General features: G+C 42.8%; 1 protein-coding gene across 2 annotated transcripts in view; it reads right to left on the bottom strand.

Moving 5' to 3' along the window:
- The window catches only part of PIK3AP1 (phosphoinositide-3-kinase adaptor protein 1), a 44863-nt gene that overhangs the window by 21042 nt on the left and 9680 nt on the right, over positions 1-14141 (bottom strand). Inside the window, exons 1-3 of one of the 2 annotated variants that reach the window (XM_074830759.1) lie at positions 5467-5579; positions 2100-2248; positions 1123-1267 (exon numbers count right to left, since the gene is read on the bottom strand). In XM_074830759.1, the coding sequence (XP_074686860.1) occupies positions 1123-1267; positions 2100-2248; positions 5467-5485 (313 nt within the window). In that variant the 5' untranslated portion in view covers positions 5486-5579. Of the gene's footprint in view, positions 1-1122; positions 1268-2099; positions 2249-5466; positions 5580-14141 lie in introns of those variants that run through there. The other variant, XM_074830758.1, reaches the window with a different exon arrangement.

Raw genomic sequence — 14141 nt, forward strand, 5'->3', positions numbered from 1 at the left:
AACCAGAAAAGTCATTAGGGATTTTGCAACCCCTGTCAGCCTCACTAGTCTCTGAACAAAATCAACTTAAAAGAATTACAGCTTTGCAACTTTACCCATGCACAGGATTTATCTCCTACCTGCACCTTGGGATCTTCTTTGTCCAGTGTGCATAGGTCTGAACTTTCAAACACAAATATTTTGAATCCTACTGAAATTAATCTTTCCCTGTATATATGCTTGGTTGTTAAACAACTCAGGAAATTATGAAATAGTTAGTCATACATGAAAGGACTTAAAAATATATTCCTTTTACTGTTACAAACTGCAGAGCTTACATAGTTGTACACTCCATCAATGTGAAGGTCATGGTTATAATTCAAAGTGCAAGGTAGTTTCCAGGTCCATGTTTAAATTACAAATCTTGATTTAAGACAGATTAAGTTGAACATTTTTGTGTGGGTGATGTCACCTTCTTGAAATCAATCCACCTCACTGACTTCAGAAGTTGCTATAATGACTATTAGACTATTCTCAGAGCTGGCACAATGAATCTTCAAGAGGACAGACCAAAGTAGACTAAATAAAGTCATGCTGGGAAACTACTATCAATCTGTAAGGCTCCAAAATCTTGCCTCTAAAGTTTAGTGAACCTAAAGTTTAGACAACCAAGGTTTGTAAATGTAAATATCTAGAGTGACAGAACATATCTAAATTAAAAGGCAAGCCACTGTTCACAGAGAGATCATCACACATTGAGCACATGCTGTTATAGTCATGCAATTATTTACTGGCACTTACCCTCTCTTGGTGCCCTGCCAACGCTAATGTGGTGGTCGTTTTAACACACAGTTAAGTTCAAAGCGCTTTACAAGCTGCAATCTGCTCTCAGAACTCCCAGTAAGGTGTTTCCACACTGCAACCCTGCCGCTGCTGAGGGGAAAACAGAGTCCCCAAGCAGCAGTCTATCTCGGTTCCTCATCACAAAAGTATCACAGATGAGAATGCAAGTTCAAGGTTTCCTGGCCTCAGGTTTTCCTGCATCGCAACCTTTACCTTTATCTCTCTGGCACTTCTCAGGACAGGCAGGTTGAGATAGAAAGGAAGCAATTTGTGGCGGGGGAATATCTCAGCCCAGCTTACTTGGAGCCTCCACAGAGATTGTGTACTCGTTCTCCATCTCAGCCAGAACACGCACAGACGACGCATTCTCTGGAGAGAATTCAACTTCAGTTTTCACTTCACCATCGAGCTTGCATTTCATGATAATATAAACTGTTGTCTGCACCTAAGAGAAAAAGCATTACAACATGCATGTTCACAACATAAGAACACTTACTTTGTTAAGTCCCTTTTCTAGGGATTTTGCTGCCATTGCAACTAACACATAAATTATCATCTGCCATTTTCATGGTCCTGAACAGTTTTCAGGAGCATCTTCCAGTCATGGAGTAACTGGGTAGGTGGCTTCTGTTACAGCCTGCACCAGCATAGATATATGCATTAAGCTGATAAACTGCAGATTTATAAAATGACTTAGTTTCAACTATCTATCAGTCTCTTCCCTCAAGCAACACAGCCCCATTCTAAACAGAACAAAGGAAGAAGCTTAGACTTTTTCCATCTGAGGGGATGTCATACTAAGAAATGCAGGTTTTCAGACAGGAAGCCATGATCCAAGCTCTTTGGAGTCACTTGCAGGACATGCACCAGAACTGTCATATTAGACTACATCCAGGCTGTGGAGTTAATTGGTTCATTGAAATTACCTTACTCCCCTTACCACCCCTAAATCTCACCACAATGGAAGATGGGAAGTCAAGAGTGTGAACCTGCCTCGCAGCACACAAGACATGCAGCTATGTTAATGAGACTATCTGCCAATAAGTGACATTGCAGCCTAGATAACACTGGGCACTGCATGTTACCAAGCTATTTCTGGGCCTAGGAAACCAAGCTCATGAAACAGAGACACTGAGGACAGGGGTCTGAAAGGGAAGGTGTCAGAGAAGGAATTAGGGACTAATTTCCAGGCCCATAAAGCTGTCCATTACAGAGCAGTGTAATGGGTTGCACCAGCCTACAGTGAGAACGTAGCCCAAGGAGTGGACATACAGTACCCCACACTGTATGCGGTCAGGCTGCACCACCAGATGGTCCCCAGTGCTCTTGGATGATCCATGTTCTTCACTCATGGCAAGTCTGTGGGAGTAAACTGGGTTCTTCTCGTCTTCTGTTTCTGTATCAGTCACAGAGTCACAGCCTGAGTCTAAAACAAAGCATACAGAGTCCTGTTACATCACTCCCCTTTGCTGAAAATGCGTATCATACACATCCATCCTGAGAAACAACCAGGGAGGAGGTGGGGTGTAACTTGCTATTCTTCTCAAAGTAATGTTCAGAAAAGGGGATCTAGTTGAAGAAAGAGAAACTACAGAGCTTCCTCTTCTTTTCCCCTACAAGGATTGCTGGGAAACATTCACAAAGACACAAAAGTGCTGGAGTAGCACTGAATGTGCTTATGAAACAAACAACGCCACTCTGCTGAGATGGATAGCCCCTTCTCATGTTAGATAGGAAAATTAGTATGTTAATGTCTAATATAAGAATTACTGGCAACTAGACTCATCTGACTCCAGCTGCGCTCTGCGTACATTGTAGCATGGGCAGCAGCCTTCAGTCTTCCTCTCCTAAAGTAAATTAAGAAAACCAACTTTTCTTTCATTTCAGTAGTATCTTTAGTTTTCTGGATCCTGCTTATGTTGCTTACCCCACCTCCCAAATTCATTATTGTGTCAACAAAATACAACATGGGGCAGTAGTCTGAAGAGATCCTGTTCCTCAAGCAAGACCTATAAGCTCCTGTATCTATACAAGAGTGAAACTGAAGCGTACTGGACCCTTTGCATTGAAGAATAACAGTACTCTACCCAAACAGACCCAAGAGTAGAAGTAAACTTACAATCTGTGTGTACAAAACAACGTGTGTGTACAAAACAATGTTCTCATTCCTGTTACCCAGTAACAGCATGGATATTGACAGAAGAGCAAACGAACTGAATTGAGATCACTGGCTGCAAAAAAACCTAGCAAGAATTAAAATAGATTACAGGTCTCCTACCCCTGCCAGGAAATACTTTCCCCAAATAGAGAAAGGAAACAACAGACAATTTTGTATCTACTCATTAGAGAACACTTTTGTATCTAGTTTCTACCTCTTGATTCACACAATTCACACCTTTTTGCTCCTATCTCCCAAAACACAGGGTGAAAGTCAATGACTTCCCATTGTTAGACTAGCATGAATTCTTAAAACTCTGTCTCCCATGGCCAAAATTTTCCAAACCTTGGGAAACTGCGGAGCAGTCAAGGATTTAAGACAACATTTTGGAAGTTATTTGTTATTTACTACTTACTGTAAAACACATTTATAAAGAGCAGTATAAATTATTTACTAGATAAAATATCAGACTTGGGCTGGCAGAGTTTTTACCTTAGTAAGAAATGTTCTATTCAAAATGCTCAGTCCTGATGAGGAAGACTTAAGTGACCAACTGCATTGTCTAACCTGTGGCATCCATACAGTGAAGCTGCCAACAGTCCAGATTTTACTCAGAATCCCCCAACCTCTGGGTACCTCAAGTTTCCACAAATCAAGAGAGCCAAAGTTATTAATGCAGGCTTCTATTAGGAGTTCGTGTCCTGCTAGCTTCAAACAGTGAAGCTGGAAGATAGTCAGGAATTTAAATCTAGACTTTGTTATTATTATTACCAACGACTTAGAATACTTGAAATTCTTTGTCATGCACATTATTTCTTTTTAATATTTTCTATACATTTAAATGGTATTTTATGAATTATATGAATGCAACTTTGCTTTCAGGAGACAGTTTAAGCCACATAATTTTAGCGAATCATTCAGCTGAAATTTTTGTTACAAATAGTGGTGCACATATGCTTAACTAAGTATGTGAATCACTCCACATGGCAAGTAAGCCTACTCACATGAGTGTAAGTAGATTGCTGCTTTAATGTTTGCTGTAGAAAGAGTAGAGCCAAAAATCTGCAGCTTTGTAAAGTTCAAGTAAGGCATCACCACCAACATCGACATTTCCTAAACAAACTTAGAACAGTACATGTAATTTAGCAAATAGATTTTAACACTGCACCAACACAGATCTGCAGGTTTGACTAGGAAACTACACTGACACAAAGCTATATACTGAAGGAGATCTTTTGGATTTTCAGACAGTGGTAGTAAGTATTACAGAAAATGGACTGAGGTTTTTAATTCCTTAACTCAATATTTTAATTGATACTCTCCTAAGTCATCAGCTGCAAGAACCAGACCACAGTTTTGGGAACCCTTCTCTTTGGGAAAAGTGGACTACTCTCAGCTGGGAATGCCAGACTGCCCAGCTGCACAGGAGAAAATAATGCACTGGTCCCACATCCCTCCATGATAGCTATCTCATCAAGTGTTTGGCACATGCAGAGCAAGACACCGTGTCTTTTGGGGAGGAGAAGAGGCAACTGTTACTAGAATAGTGTCTCTGTAATCTCTGTTGATTATTTCCAACATGACTAAATCAGAAAGACTAAGCTCACTGCAGATAAGAGAGAGCCAAGGATGACCAAATTACAGCAAAGCACTAATGTTCCTGCAACACATGCACGAGCTGACACTTGCCAGCATCCTGATACTAAGGACATCATCCCCACCCCAATATGGAACCATTAGCGTGGTAATTAGTACCTCACTGGCCCAACAGATGGTCCATTTCAGAGGAAAATGAAAGCATTCAGAGGAAAATGAAACCTAAAGCTTTGGATCTCAGCTACAACATCTACAGTAAGCAAGGATAAGAGAGGAGAAAGGAGAGAGCAAGGCCCCCAGTCTCTCTGGTTTACTGATGTTATTTGACACTAGAAACAAATTAGCAGATAAAGAATAACTTGAGCTTTTAAGAAGTTCTGACATTGCCTGATCCTGTCTTGCACTTCCGCATACTTGTAACAGAGTTGACTGCCCAGAGGTCATATGTAAGAACAGAGCTGTTAGGTAATACGGGAAGAAGCAAGCAATGTTAATCAGTAACAGGATTAACAGCTGACGGAACAGGCACCGGAGTTTCGGGTATGAATTATTCATCTGTTTTTTCAGTCAGAAAATTCTGAAATTACAAATTACCAATTTCCCACATAAGCAGTGAAGTGATGCTGTGGTCATCTTGCAAGTTCCAGTCACATGCTACTGACTTGTGAACATGCAAGCACTAGAAGAAGAAACCATCCCATTACATTCGATAATATCCATGCTCTAAAGGGACGTGTTGTTAGATCAGGCTTCCCACTCACTAAGACACTTGAGTAATGACAATCCATTTGCATATACAGATTCTGCAATTACATCATTGTAATGATACCCAGACTAGAGAGGCCATCACTGAGGAGATCAACAGACTCATTAGAAAGTTAAGTGAATACCTGAATTGAGCTTCTCCATGAGCAGCTGCTGCAGGCCAACAGCTCGTGGTTATAAACGGCTCTGCCTTGACTTGAGGGCCCTTCTGTTCCCCTTTAAACGAAGGCTACCTCAGGCCACGCTTGAGAGTCTGTGAAATACTTGTGAGAATAGCAGCAAGGGGAGGAGATGCGGTCCAAGAAACCCAACCACATTTCCCCTTGAAGAATGTGCCCCGCTCCAGGAAGTGTCAGTAGCTGAGCTACAGAGAGCGGCCCTGTGCTGGCCCCTTCTCACCTGCCCTGCCCAGCTCCCCGCACAGCTGCCCTGCAGAAACTCACCCCTGGGAAAAGCCCAGGGAAAACACAGGCATGGCCATGGGCTTCACGAGCCATTTAGCAGCTTTAGAAACTAACACGAAACAGCCAGTTACTTTGACTTGTTGCTGTACAGTGCAGGCAGCTTGCTCTGTCATCCATTTCCTCGTGGCTAAGCTGGCAGGCTATCGGCATGGAGCCGACAGCTGTGGCTTCTCAGAAGTCAGCCCTTACACCACAGGATATGTGAACACTCGGAAGGAGTCAGCAGCCTGTCCAGACCACTCTGTCATCCAGATATGAATGCAAATGGCACGACTGGGCAACAGCTTGTCCCTATAGGTTCTGCATATGCAGACTAACCCCTCACTGGCATCTGTGAGCACTTCCCACCCATCCATTGACCAGCTCACCAGACTAGACAACTAGCTTTCACAAGGCCTCGGTCTTTCACCTCAGTACACCCAGAGCAAGGGGGAAGGCCCTCAAAGGAGAGCTCCTGCTATCACCTAAAGCTTGCAGCTGGCCAGCTTCCCTTCCCAAGTGCAAACAAGGACATTAAATCTCCCAGAGCAACTCCAGCTGCATTTGCGAGAAGCAGGCAGAGCACTGACAAAAGTAGTCAGGGAAAGCAGGGAAAGTTACCTTTCATCATGCTAACCTCAGAGCCCCTGCTTTACCAAAGAGATACACGCTCAGCAGTGAAACATCTTCTGATAATCCCTCAAAACCGGGTTATACTGTAGCAACATTTCCCCTTTCAACAGAGTGGAGAGAAGCATGCAGAAAAGCAGCACGTGAGAAGAAGAAACAGGAAAATGTAAGACTTTGTAAAACTGTCCATACAGCACAAATAAAGTATGGGACATCTCCCCTTCTCTCCAAACCCCTCACCCCCAAGCAGCTCATCTACAAGCATAACACCTAAAACCAGATTTTCAGTTCTACAAAGAAAGTGGTCACATTTCATTTGTACTGTAAAGCTGGAAGTTACAATAAACTAGTTCTCATCCTTCATCAAGAAAACAAGCTGTATTTTACTATGCCAAGTTTTGCTTGAACCAGTGTGCGCACACACACCTGTGCATCTCTTAGGGAAGCTGTATCCTTATAAAGAACACAACTGGGTTATTAAGAGATCTGTTGACAGGACCAGTGTTTCAGCAAATTGTGAGAAGCCAGAAGGTAAGTTGTGTTTACCTTCGTAACCTACTAAGACAATGTATATCCTTAATACTCAAAAACATACATTACTCCACAGCTCCTCTATAAAGCACATCTCATTCGAACTTCAGGCAACGGGTTTCCTTTGTTATATTTTAGAACTACAGACATGTAACTGCAGCCGAGTACAAGAGGCTTTCATGATCTTCATGAAAATTTAACCTAAGTGCATGAATCTATTCACTTTTCTTGGTTCAGTGTTCCCAAATGCTGCTTCCAAGTTATTTTTTAATTTCATCTTTGAAACAAAAAGGATTTGGAGAAAGCCGAGTCACCAAAAGTTGTTTACAATGCCAAGGGCAACTCCATGTCACTCCTGTAAATACTGGAAGGTAGGGATGGGAAAGTGGCCAATAAATACCATACTTGGGATCAGTATGGTATGGGAACAGGAAACTTGGCACATAGTTCTGAGAACAGTGAGGTTAAGAAAGGAAAGTCTGAAAAGCCACAAGAGTGTAGAGGACACAGAAGAGAAAGCAAGAAGAAAAAAATATGAAAAAATACCAGACACTAGAAATGAGTGGTAAAATAAAAACCTCAAGCAGATGGGGAATTGGCAGAGAACAGGAAGCTAACCCACACAATCAAAGGTACCTTCTTGTGGGAAATATTCCAGTTTCGGGACAAATGTCACCAGTAACTTCCAATTGGCTGCTTGGGCTGGGCTCAGCTTTTAATTATTCCTGGCACTCATTATTAACGTCAGATGCAAAATGGGACTGAGGAGGCAAAGCCAGCTGTGAAGCAACTGTGATCAGACTGATGCATATAACCATTGCACCTCACATGACATTTCCTGATGTGCAGAAGTGCAGGTAGGAATCCCAGATGGAAATTCCTTCCTGCATAGCAGCAGATGGAAATGGGAACTGGATTAACATGCCTCTGGAATTCTTGTCATGGATACAGTGCCACACAGGTAACAGCTGGGAAACTGCTTAACACACTTCATCTGCCCCAGCAACGCTCCTCAGCCTCCTCTGCCTTGACTGCAGATGATGCTGGCTAGGCTCTAATAGTTCAGTTTGGGATCACTGGTCTGCAGTCCTCAGTAGCTCAGGAAGGTACACTCTTCCTCTGTAATGCTACAGGTTGCATCAAGACACCATTCACAAAGATCTAAGCATGGGAAAGTTTCACAGAAGCTCAGCAATTTCCCCAGCATGACAAGACAACACTCAGTAATCCTATCACAGATTAAAGAGGAAATTGCAATTTGTGACCACCTGCAAAATTCTTTCAAACTTACAGCTCTCATTCATTCACTAGCTGCCCTGAGCTGAGAGCAGGACCTTTAATGTGAAGAACTGGATGCACCTGAGATATCAGTGACTCTTACAGCTGCAACATGCAAGACCTCAGGGAAAGCACGCAGTCTGAATCCAGCATGGTTTCCCTCCAACCCCAGTAACAGACAGACGTTCCCCAAATACAGACCTCTCAGAATACTGTTCTGAGATTGTGCCAGATTCTGCTCTTAGAAACCTCATCAGATGACCTTGCACAGTCCTGGAGAAGAAATGTCTTCTTCCATTACCTAACAAAGCACATGAGTACCAACACTGCCCCTACAGCGCTGTTACTTGTCCAGAAAAGACTGTTTCAGCTCAAACGCACACCTCACTCCGGAGAGTTATCCTATGTTAATGAGTCTGCTGAGCTGCAAAAAAAAAAAAAAATTTAAAAATCTGTTCATTTGTCTGGGGGCAGATGTTCACAACAGAAAGGGCTATAGCAGTTTAAAATACAACTCCACCCATCACAGCCCTCTTTCCCCTTCTTGTCTTCATTTTCACCAGAGGCTATGGCCCATGCAGCAGAACCAGTGGAAAAGAGCACGTGTTTGGCTGCATCAGTGCAATGCCGGACCAGGATCTCTGCTTCAGCAGCTGCCAACGGGGGTGTAAACTAAGCTGCCAGTCCCTGAACTTCAAGATGATGAGTAACATTTATACATTTCACTCATACCTACTGCAAAGATAGTAGCTGTCAGTTCAGGAGTGAAATGCAGAGTTCGCCTTATAACACAGAGATAACAGAGTTTATGTGACAATGTCTAGAGGGTGCTAGAAATGCAAAGAGTACTTAGCTTGTAGTTCTTTCACTAAGGTTCAAGCAAACACGTACACACTATGCGTGCCTCAAGCTAAAAGCATGTCTGGCTATTGTGGTTCAGAAACTGCAAGCCAACTCATTATAATTCTTTGAGCTCACAGCCTGAGGGTCCCACAGGCCTAGTGGTCAATTTGTGACAGGATTAAGTGTATAAACCTAAAGAACTAGCTGGGGTGCAAGGGAGCAGGACAGAGATGGGAAAGAGCTTCTGAGGAAGATGCAGAGTTCTGGCCGCCCAGACAACAGACACTGTACACATGGCGAAAATCTCAAGGAAGAGGGGCTGGAATAGTTCACTTCAACAACCTGTGCCAGGAGGAAACCACACATACTGAAAAAGTATATGCATGGCTGATGATTTTTGCGGGTGCCAAGAATCACATTACATCTGTCACTGATTCAAGTCTTCCTGAGCAACCACATGCAAGAAACATGCACATCCAACTTGGCTATCTCCCCTCTTGCAGTAACTCCTTGCTTCAATTTAAGCACAAGGCATAGAACTTGCATGACAGAATAGGCTATCCACAAAAAAGCCCACAAATCTGGAATTCCACCTAAGAGAGCTGGGTAGACACTTCGCAAACATCCCACCAGTAGATCACTGTTTGACTGAGGGCATGGTTCTACAAGTGGCTTCAGTAGATCTAAGGACACATTACTACTGAAACAGCAGTCTTGCCTCCCTCTTCCTTCAGATAGTCTCTCTTGGAATATCACCCTTGCAGTCCAACACCACACCAGATCATCTAGCCAGACGAAAGGTGAAGAATGAGGCAGACCACTCTCTTTTGCAGCAGTCCATGCTAAGGTCAGCCTATGCCACCGATAAAACTTCGCCCTGGGAAACTCAAGATCCACTGTTATTTTCAAGTCACTTTTGGAAAATGCATTGACATTTTTCTGTGGTAATAACAGTCATAAAAATTCTACAAAATGCAACCCTAGAAGCAAAACAACTGTCCGAGTGCACAACAAAGGTCTTTGAAACAACCTGAAGTCTGCCCCACACATCTTTTCAGACCTGCTCTGTAAAGCACCTTTGGTTTGACCACATACTTCTGCAAAGATTGTGCAGAAATTACTTCAGTGGTTCCAAACTTGGAGGAAGCCATCAGTGATGGTCACTGGGCTCTTATTTTAAGCAGGTGTTCTAAAGTCTTACAATTCACATTGGCAGATACTTTGAATTAGGCTTAGTCACTACCTTAAAGCAACCTGTGGGGCTGCTTCATCAGAAATATAAACTACAGAGAAATAGGATTACTATGTGTGATGTGCATGAAGTCTATTATAGTCCAACGCTTCCTAACCACACCAGTTTCTGTACTTTACTAGGTCCAGGCTATCATTTCATTGTCTCTGTCTAGAAAGCTAGTGTGCACCTATGCTAGCACTGCTTGAATCTCATACTGTCATGAAAGATGAGCCATGATAATGCTTTTAATGGGTGTAAACTGGGACTTTATAAAGCACTCTGATGACACACAATGCATCCATCCTGCAGCTGGGAAGACAATTTCAACTGCTTAGTCCTGTTCGCTACAGATGGATAAGGACATTCATCTCAATATCACTTGGGGACTTAGCTAAGGTTTCTCTGATTGCTTTAACCAGCTCTCTGAAGTCTCTGCGTTTCCAGCATCAGTCATTTATAACCATACTAGCATCTGCAAGGATGTTCTTTCAACCTTAACTCCTGTGCAAGAGCATCAGAGTTTCCTCTCCTTGACAGGCAGTGAGAACCAAACAGGCTGCAGAGCTCCCATATAACGAAGCAGGCTCTCCTTGCACCCAGAGGGCTGACTAATACCTCACCTGTTCCTCTCCAAAGAGCAGGGTCAAAGAAGCGTATCTTCTATTTCAACACAATATAACAGAGAAAAATACAGTTTTAAGAATTCACTTAATTTTGCCTCTTCAAAGAGGGAAAGAAAAAAGGATCGAGGGAGGACTGCAGTACAGCAGATAATCATGCTACCTCATGTCTTCAAGGCCACTCCAATACACTGGCAGAAATAAATGCTGGATGTAATTCTCTGAGATAGGACTACTCAACATATTCCTCCACAGAGCACTGAGAGCCAGAAGTAAACATCAAATGGTCCCCAGCTCCACACTTCTCTGTCCCTTTAGGTCTGTACATCGATTCATGTCCCTTCATACCTCTAGCTTGCTTCTGATATCCAAACAGACTCTGAAGATGCAAGCAGAGATCACAAACTCAGCACATGCATTCACATCCAATCTGCAGTTTCTAGAACTTCCTAAGGGCCAAAATGGATCTTGCAGAGAGTGGCAATTGCATGCATGGGACTGGAAACTCTTCAGGAACATTGTGAGGATGTGGGACTACAATATGAGGGCTTGAAGAGATCAGGTGGTGAGGAAAATACAATGCTAGAATCTCCTACAGACAAGTAAAGAGATTCCAGCAGGGCTAGAGGAACATCACAGTAAGTTAGAGCTGCATGAACTGGGGTTCGCTCACAAGCTGGAGCCTCAGAGATACAGTATTAGCTCTCTAGCAATATAACAGGTCCCAAAGCACCATTCACTGTAAGGCCAAAGATTAAGGAGGTAGTTTCATAACGACATTGGTCTGACAGAGCTTCATGATCCTTCTCTAAGAAGATGACCAAGGATGTCAAATTAACTCACAGAACTCTTTTTGGCTGCTTTATTTCCAGGATGTATCCTTTAAGGGGGTGGCACAACTTTCCCATAAAGTACTTGGCCATGTCATGCCTCTTTCTAGCAGGATTACTTTCTGAATCCAATGCTCCTCAATGGCCATGCTTTATGAGATTTAACAAGCAGCACAGGGAAGAATGCTATAGCATTCAGGTCTTGTTTTGCCTCCACACCCAACAGCAAACTTCACAGGCACTGGAAATCACACAACAGCGCTCCCTCCTGTAGGAACATGTTCCTATTCAGGACAGAATAGACCTGTGCAGAGGGAGGTTGCAGTTCTCAGTTTATAGCATCCCCTCCACTACTGCAAGTCTCAGTGTGAGGCTGACAGAGTAGTCCTGACTGAAGTGCTACCTGCCAGAAACAGACAAAGCACAACAGATACAGTAGCTGCTACTGTCAGAGGAATAGTTTCCAATGCCACTGTACAGTACAAAGCACCCTCACCCTCACCTCAATGAATTGTAGTAGGCACCTGAGATAAGATTACCACTGTCCTATGCTGAAGTGTGCAGCTTTGTTACTGTCTGGGGCTTCTGTGGTTTCTACTGAAAAGTTGCCCTTAAAAGTATTCAATGTGAGTTAACATACATTTAAGGGGGGGTGGAAAGAAAGGAAAGAGTGTTCAAATTTATTCACAAAAGCCACAGACTACTCTTCTAAGTTATGATATTTGCTTTGTTGTTCCTCAGGACATCTTGAGTATAAGGGTAACACACCAGATAACACTGAATTTCATTGTTCTTGTGTCCTGAAATAGTTACAAAGTAAAGCAGAAGGTCATAAGTGCATCAAGGCCTAATATCGAACTTGTCTGAACAATCAAGTGAACAAACTCTGACACCCTTCCACAGAAAGACTATTGGCCATCTACTCCAGGAAAAACCTGCCTTTTGGCAGAAAATCTCAAGATACATAATAAATAGGAATTCATGTAGCATCACTGAACAGATCATTTATCATTTACCCTCAAAGTAACAGGGGAAGCTCCTGCCAAAATTAAAAATTCATTGTGAATTTAGGACTCTAGCCCTAAATGGCAGTGATGACCAAAAGTTAGCAATCAAGTAATGACAGAAGTGTCAGGCTGAAAGGAATCTCCCGCATACTACCACTTTACCCCACTGGGTTGAGACACACTTGAAAACATCTTATGCATCTGTCCAATCTGACTTCAAACTCTGAGTAGCCTATTCCAACGTTACTTTATCTTTACAGCTTGAGTCCAGCACAGGACCACAAATATGATTAGGGGATCACAGCATCTTCCATACGAGGAGAGGCTGCAAGAGGTGGAACTTCAGCCTGGAGAAAAGAAGACTTAGGGAGATCTTATCAATGTTTACCTGATGGGATGGAATGAAAAAGGAGCCAGACTCTTCTTCATAGTGCCCACTGACAGGACAAGAGGCAATGGGCACAAGCCGAAACACATGAAATTCCATCTGAACACAGGAAAACACTTGATTACTTTGAGGGTGGTCAAACACTGGAACAGGTTGCTTAAAGAGGTTGTGGAGTCTCCACCTGCAGAGAAATTCAAAACCTGACTGGACATGGTCTTAGGCAACCTGCTTGATCTGACCATGATTAAGGAGGGAGGTTGGACTAGATGATCTCAAGAGGTTCCTTCCAACCTGAACGATTCTGTGATATGCTCTCAAGTTTCACTCATGGTTTCACCAGTGCAACAGAAGAAAGCCAGGGAGTTAATTCAATTCCTTGACATGTACAGAAGGGAGAATAACGGCTTATGCGGTTTCTGTTATGTCATTTCCCTCCCAACAGAAGCTCACTTTCTTGGTCTCTGACATCTCTTGATGAGCTCCTCACTAGGTGGAGTAACAGTCCAGCTCTTCCTCATCTACAAGGCTCCAGCAAAATTCTCATCTTCCTTCTAACTGCCCACTGTCCTCCATATTTACCACATATTTCCTTACACCTACTTCTGACCCTCCTATTTTGCAAGAAGTTTGCTGGTACTGATCTTTCTTTGGTGTCCATTTCATTGCATGAGAGCTCTGTTCAGCCAAGGCTACACTTGTCCTTCAACAGCACAGTTCACAGCTGCTGTTACATTCACTTATCACCTTAGCAATCCCAGGCAGATGTCAACTTCCTTGTTTTTTTCCCTGCAAGAGTTAACTTGGGTATAGAAAGTTCAAAGACATTGATTAATTAGTAAATACTTTTGAAACATCAACTTTTAGAGCAGAAAATTTGAAAATTTTGAGGATAACATAGGTAGGGGCTGAAATAAACTGGAGAAGTTGAAATGTGCATAATACAAAACAGATGTCAACTGAGCTTTGAGGACACAGGAGGAAGAGAAAGGTTGCTGA

This window comes from Strix aluco, chromosome 7 (assembly GCF_031877795.1).
Source record: "Strix aluco isolate bStrAlu1 chromosome 7, bStrAlu1.hap1, whole genome shotgun sequence".
In the NCBI taxonomy this organism is placed as follows: domain Eukaryota; kingdom Metazoa; phylum Chordata; class Aves; order Strigiformes; family Strigidae; genus Strix; species Strix aluco.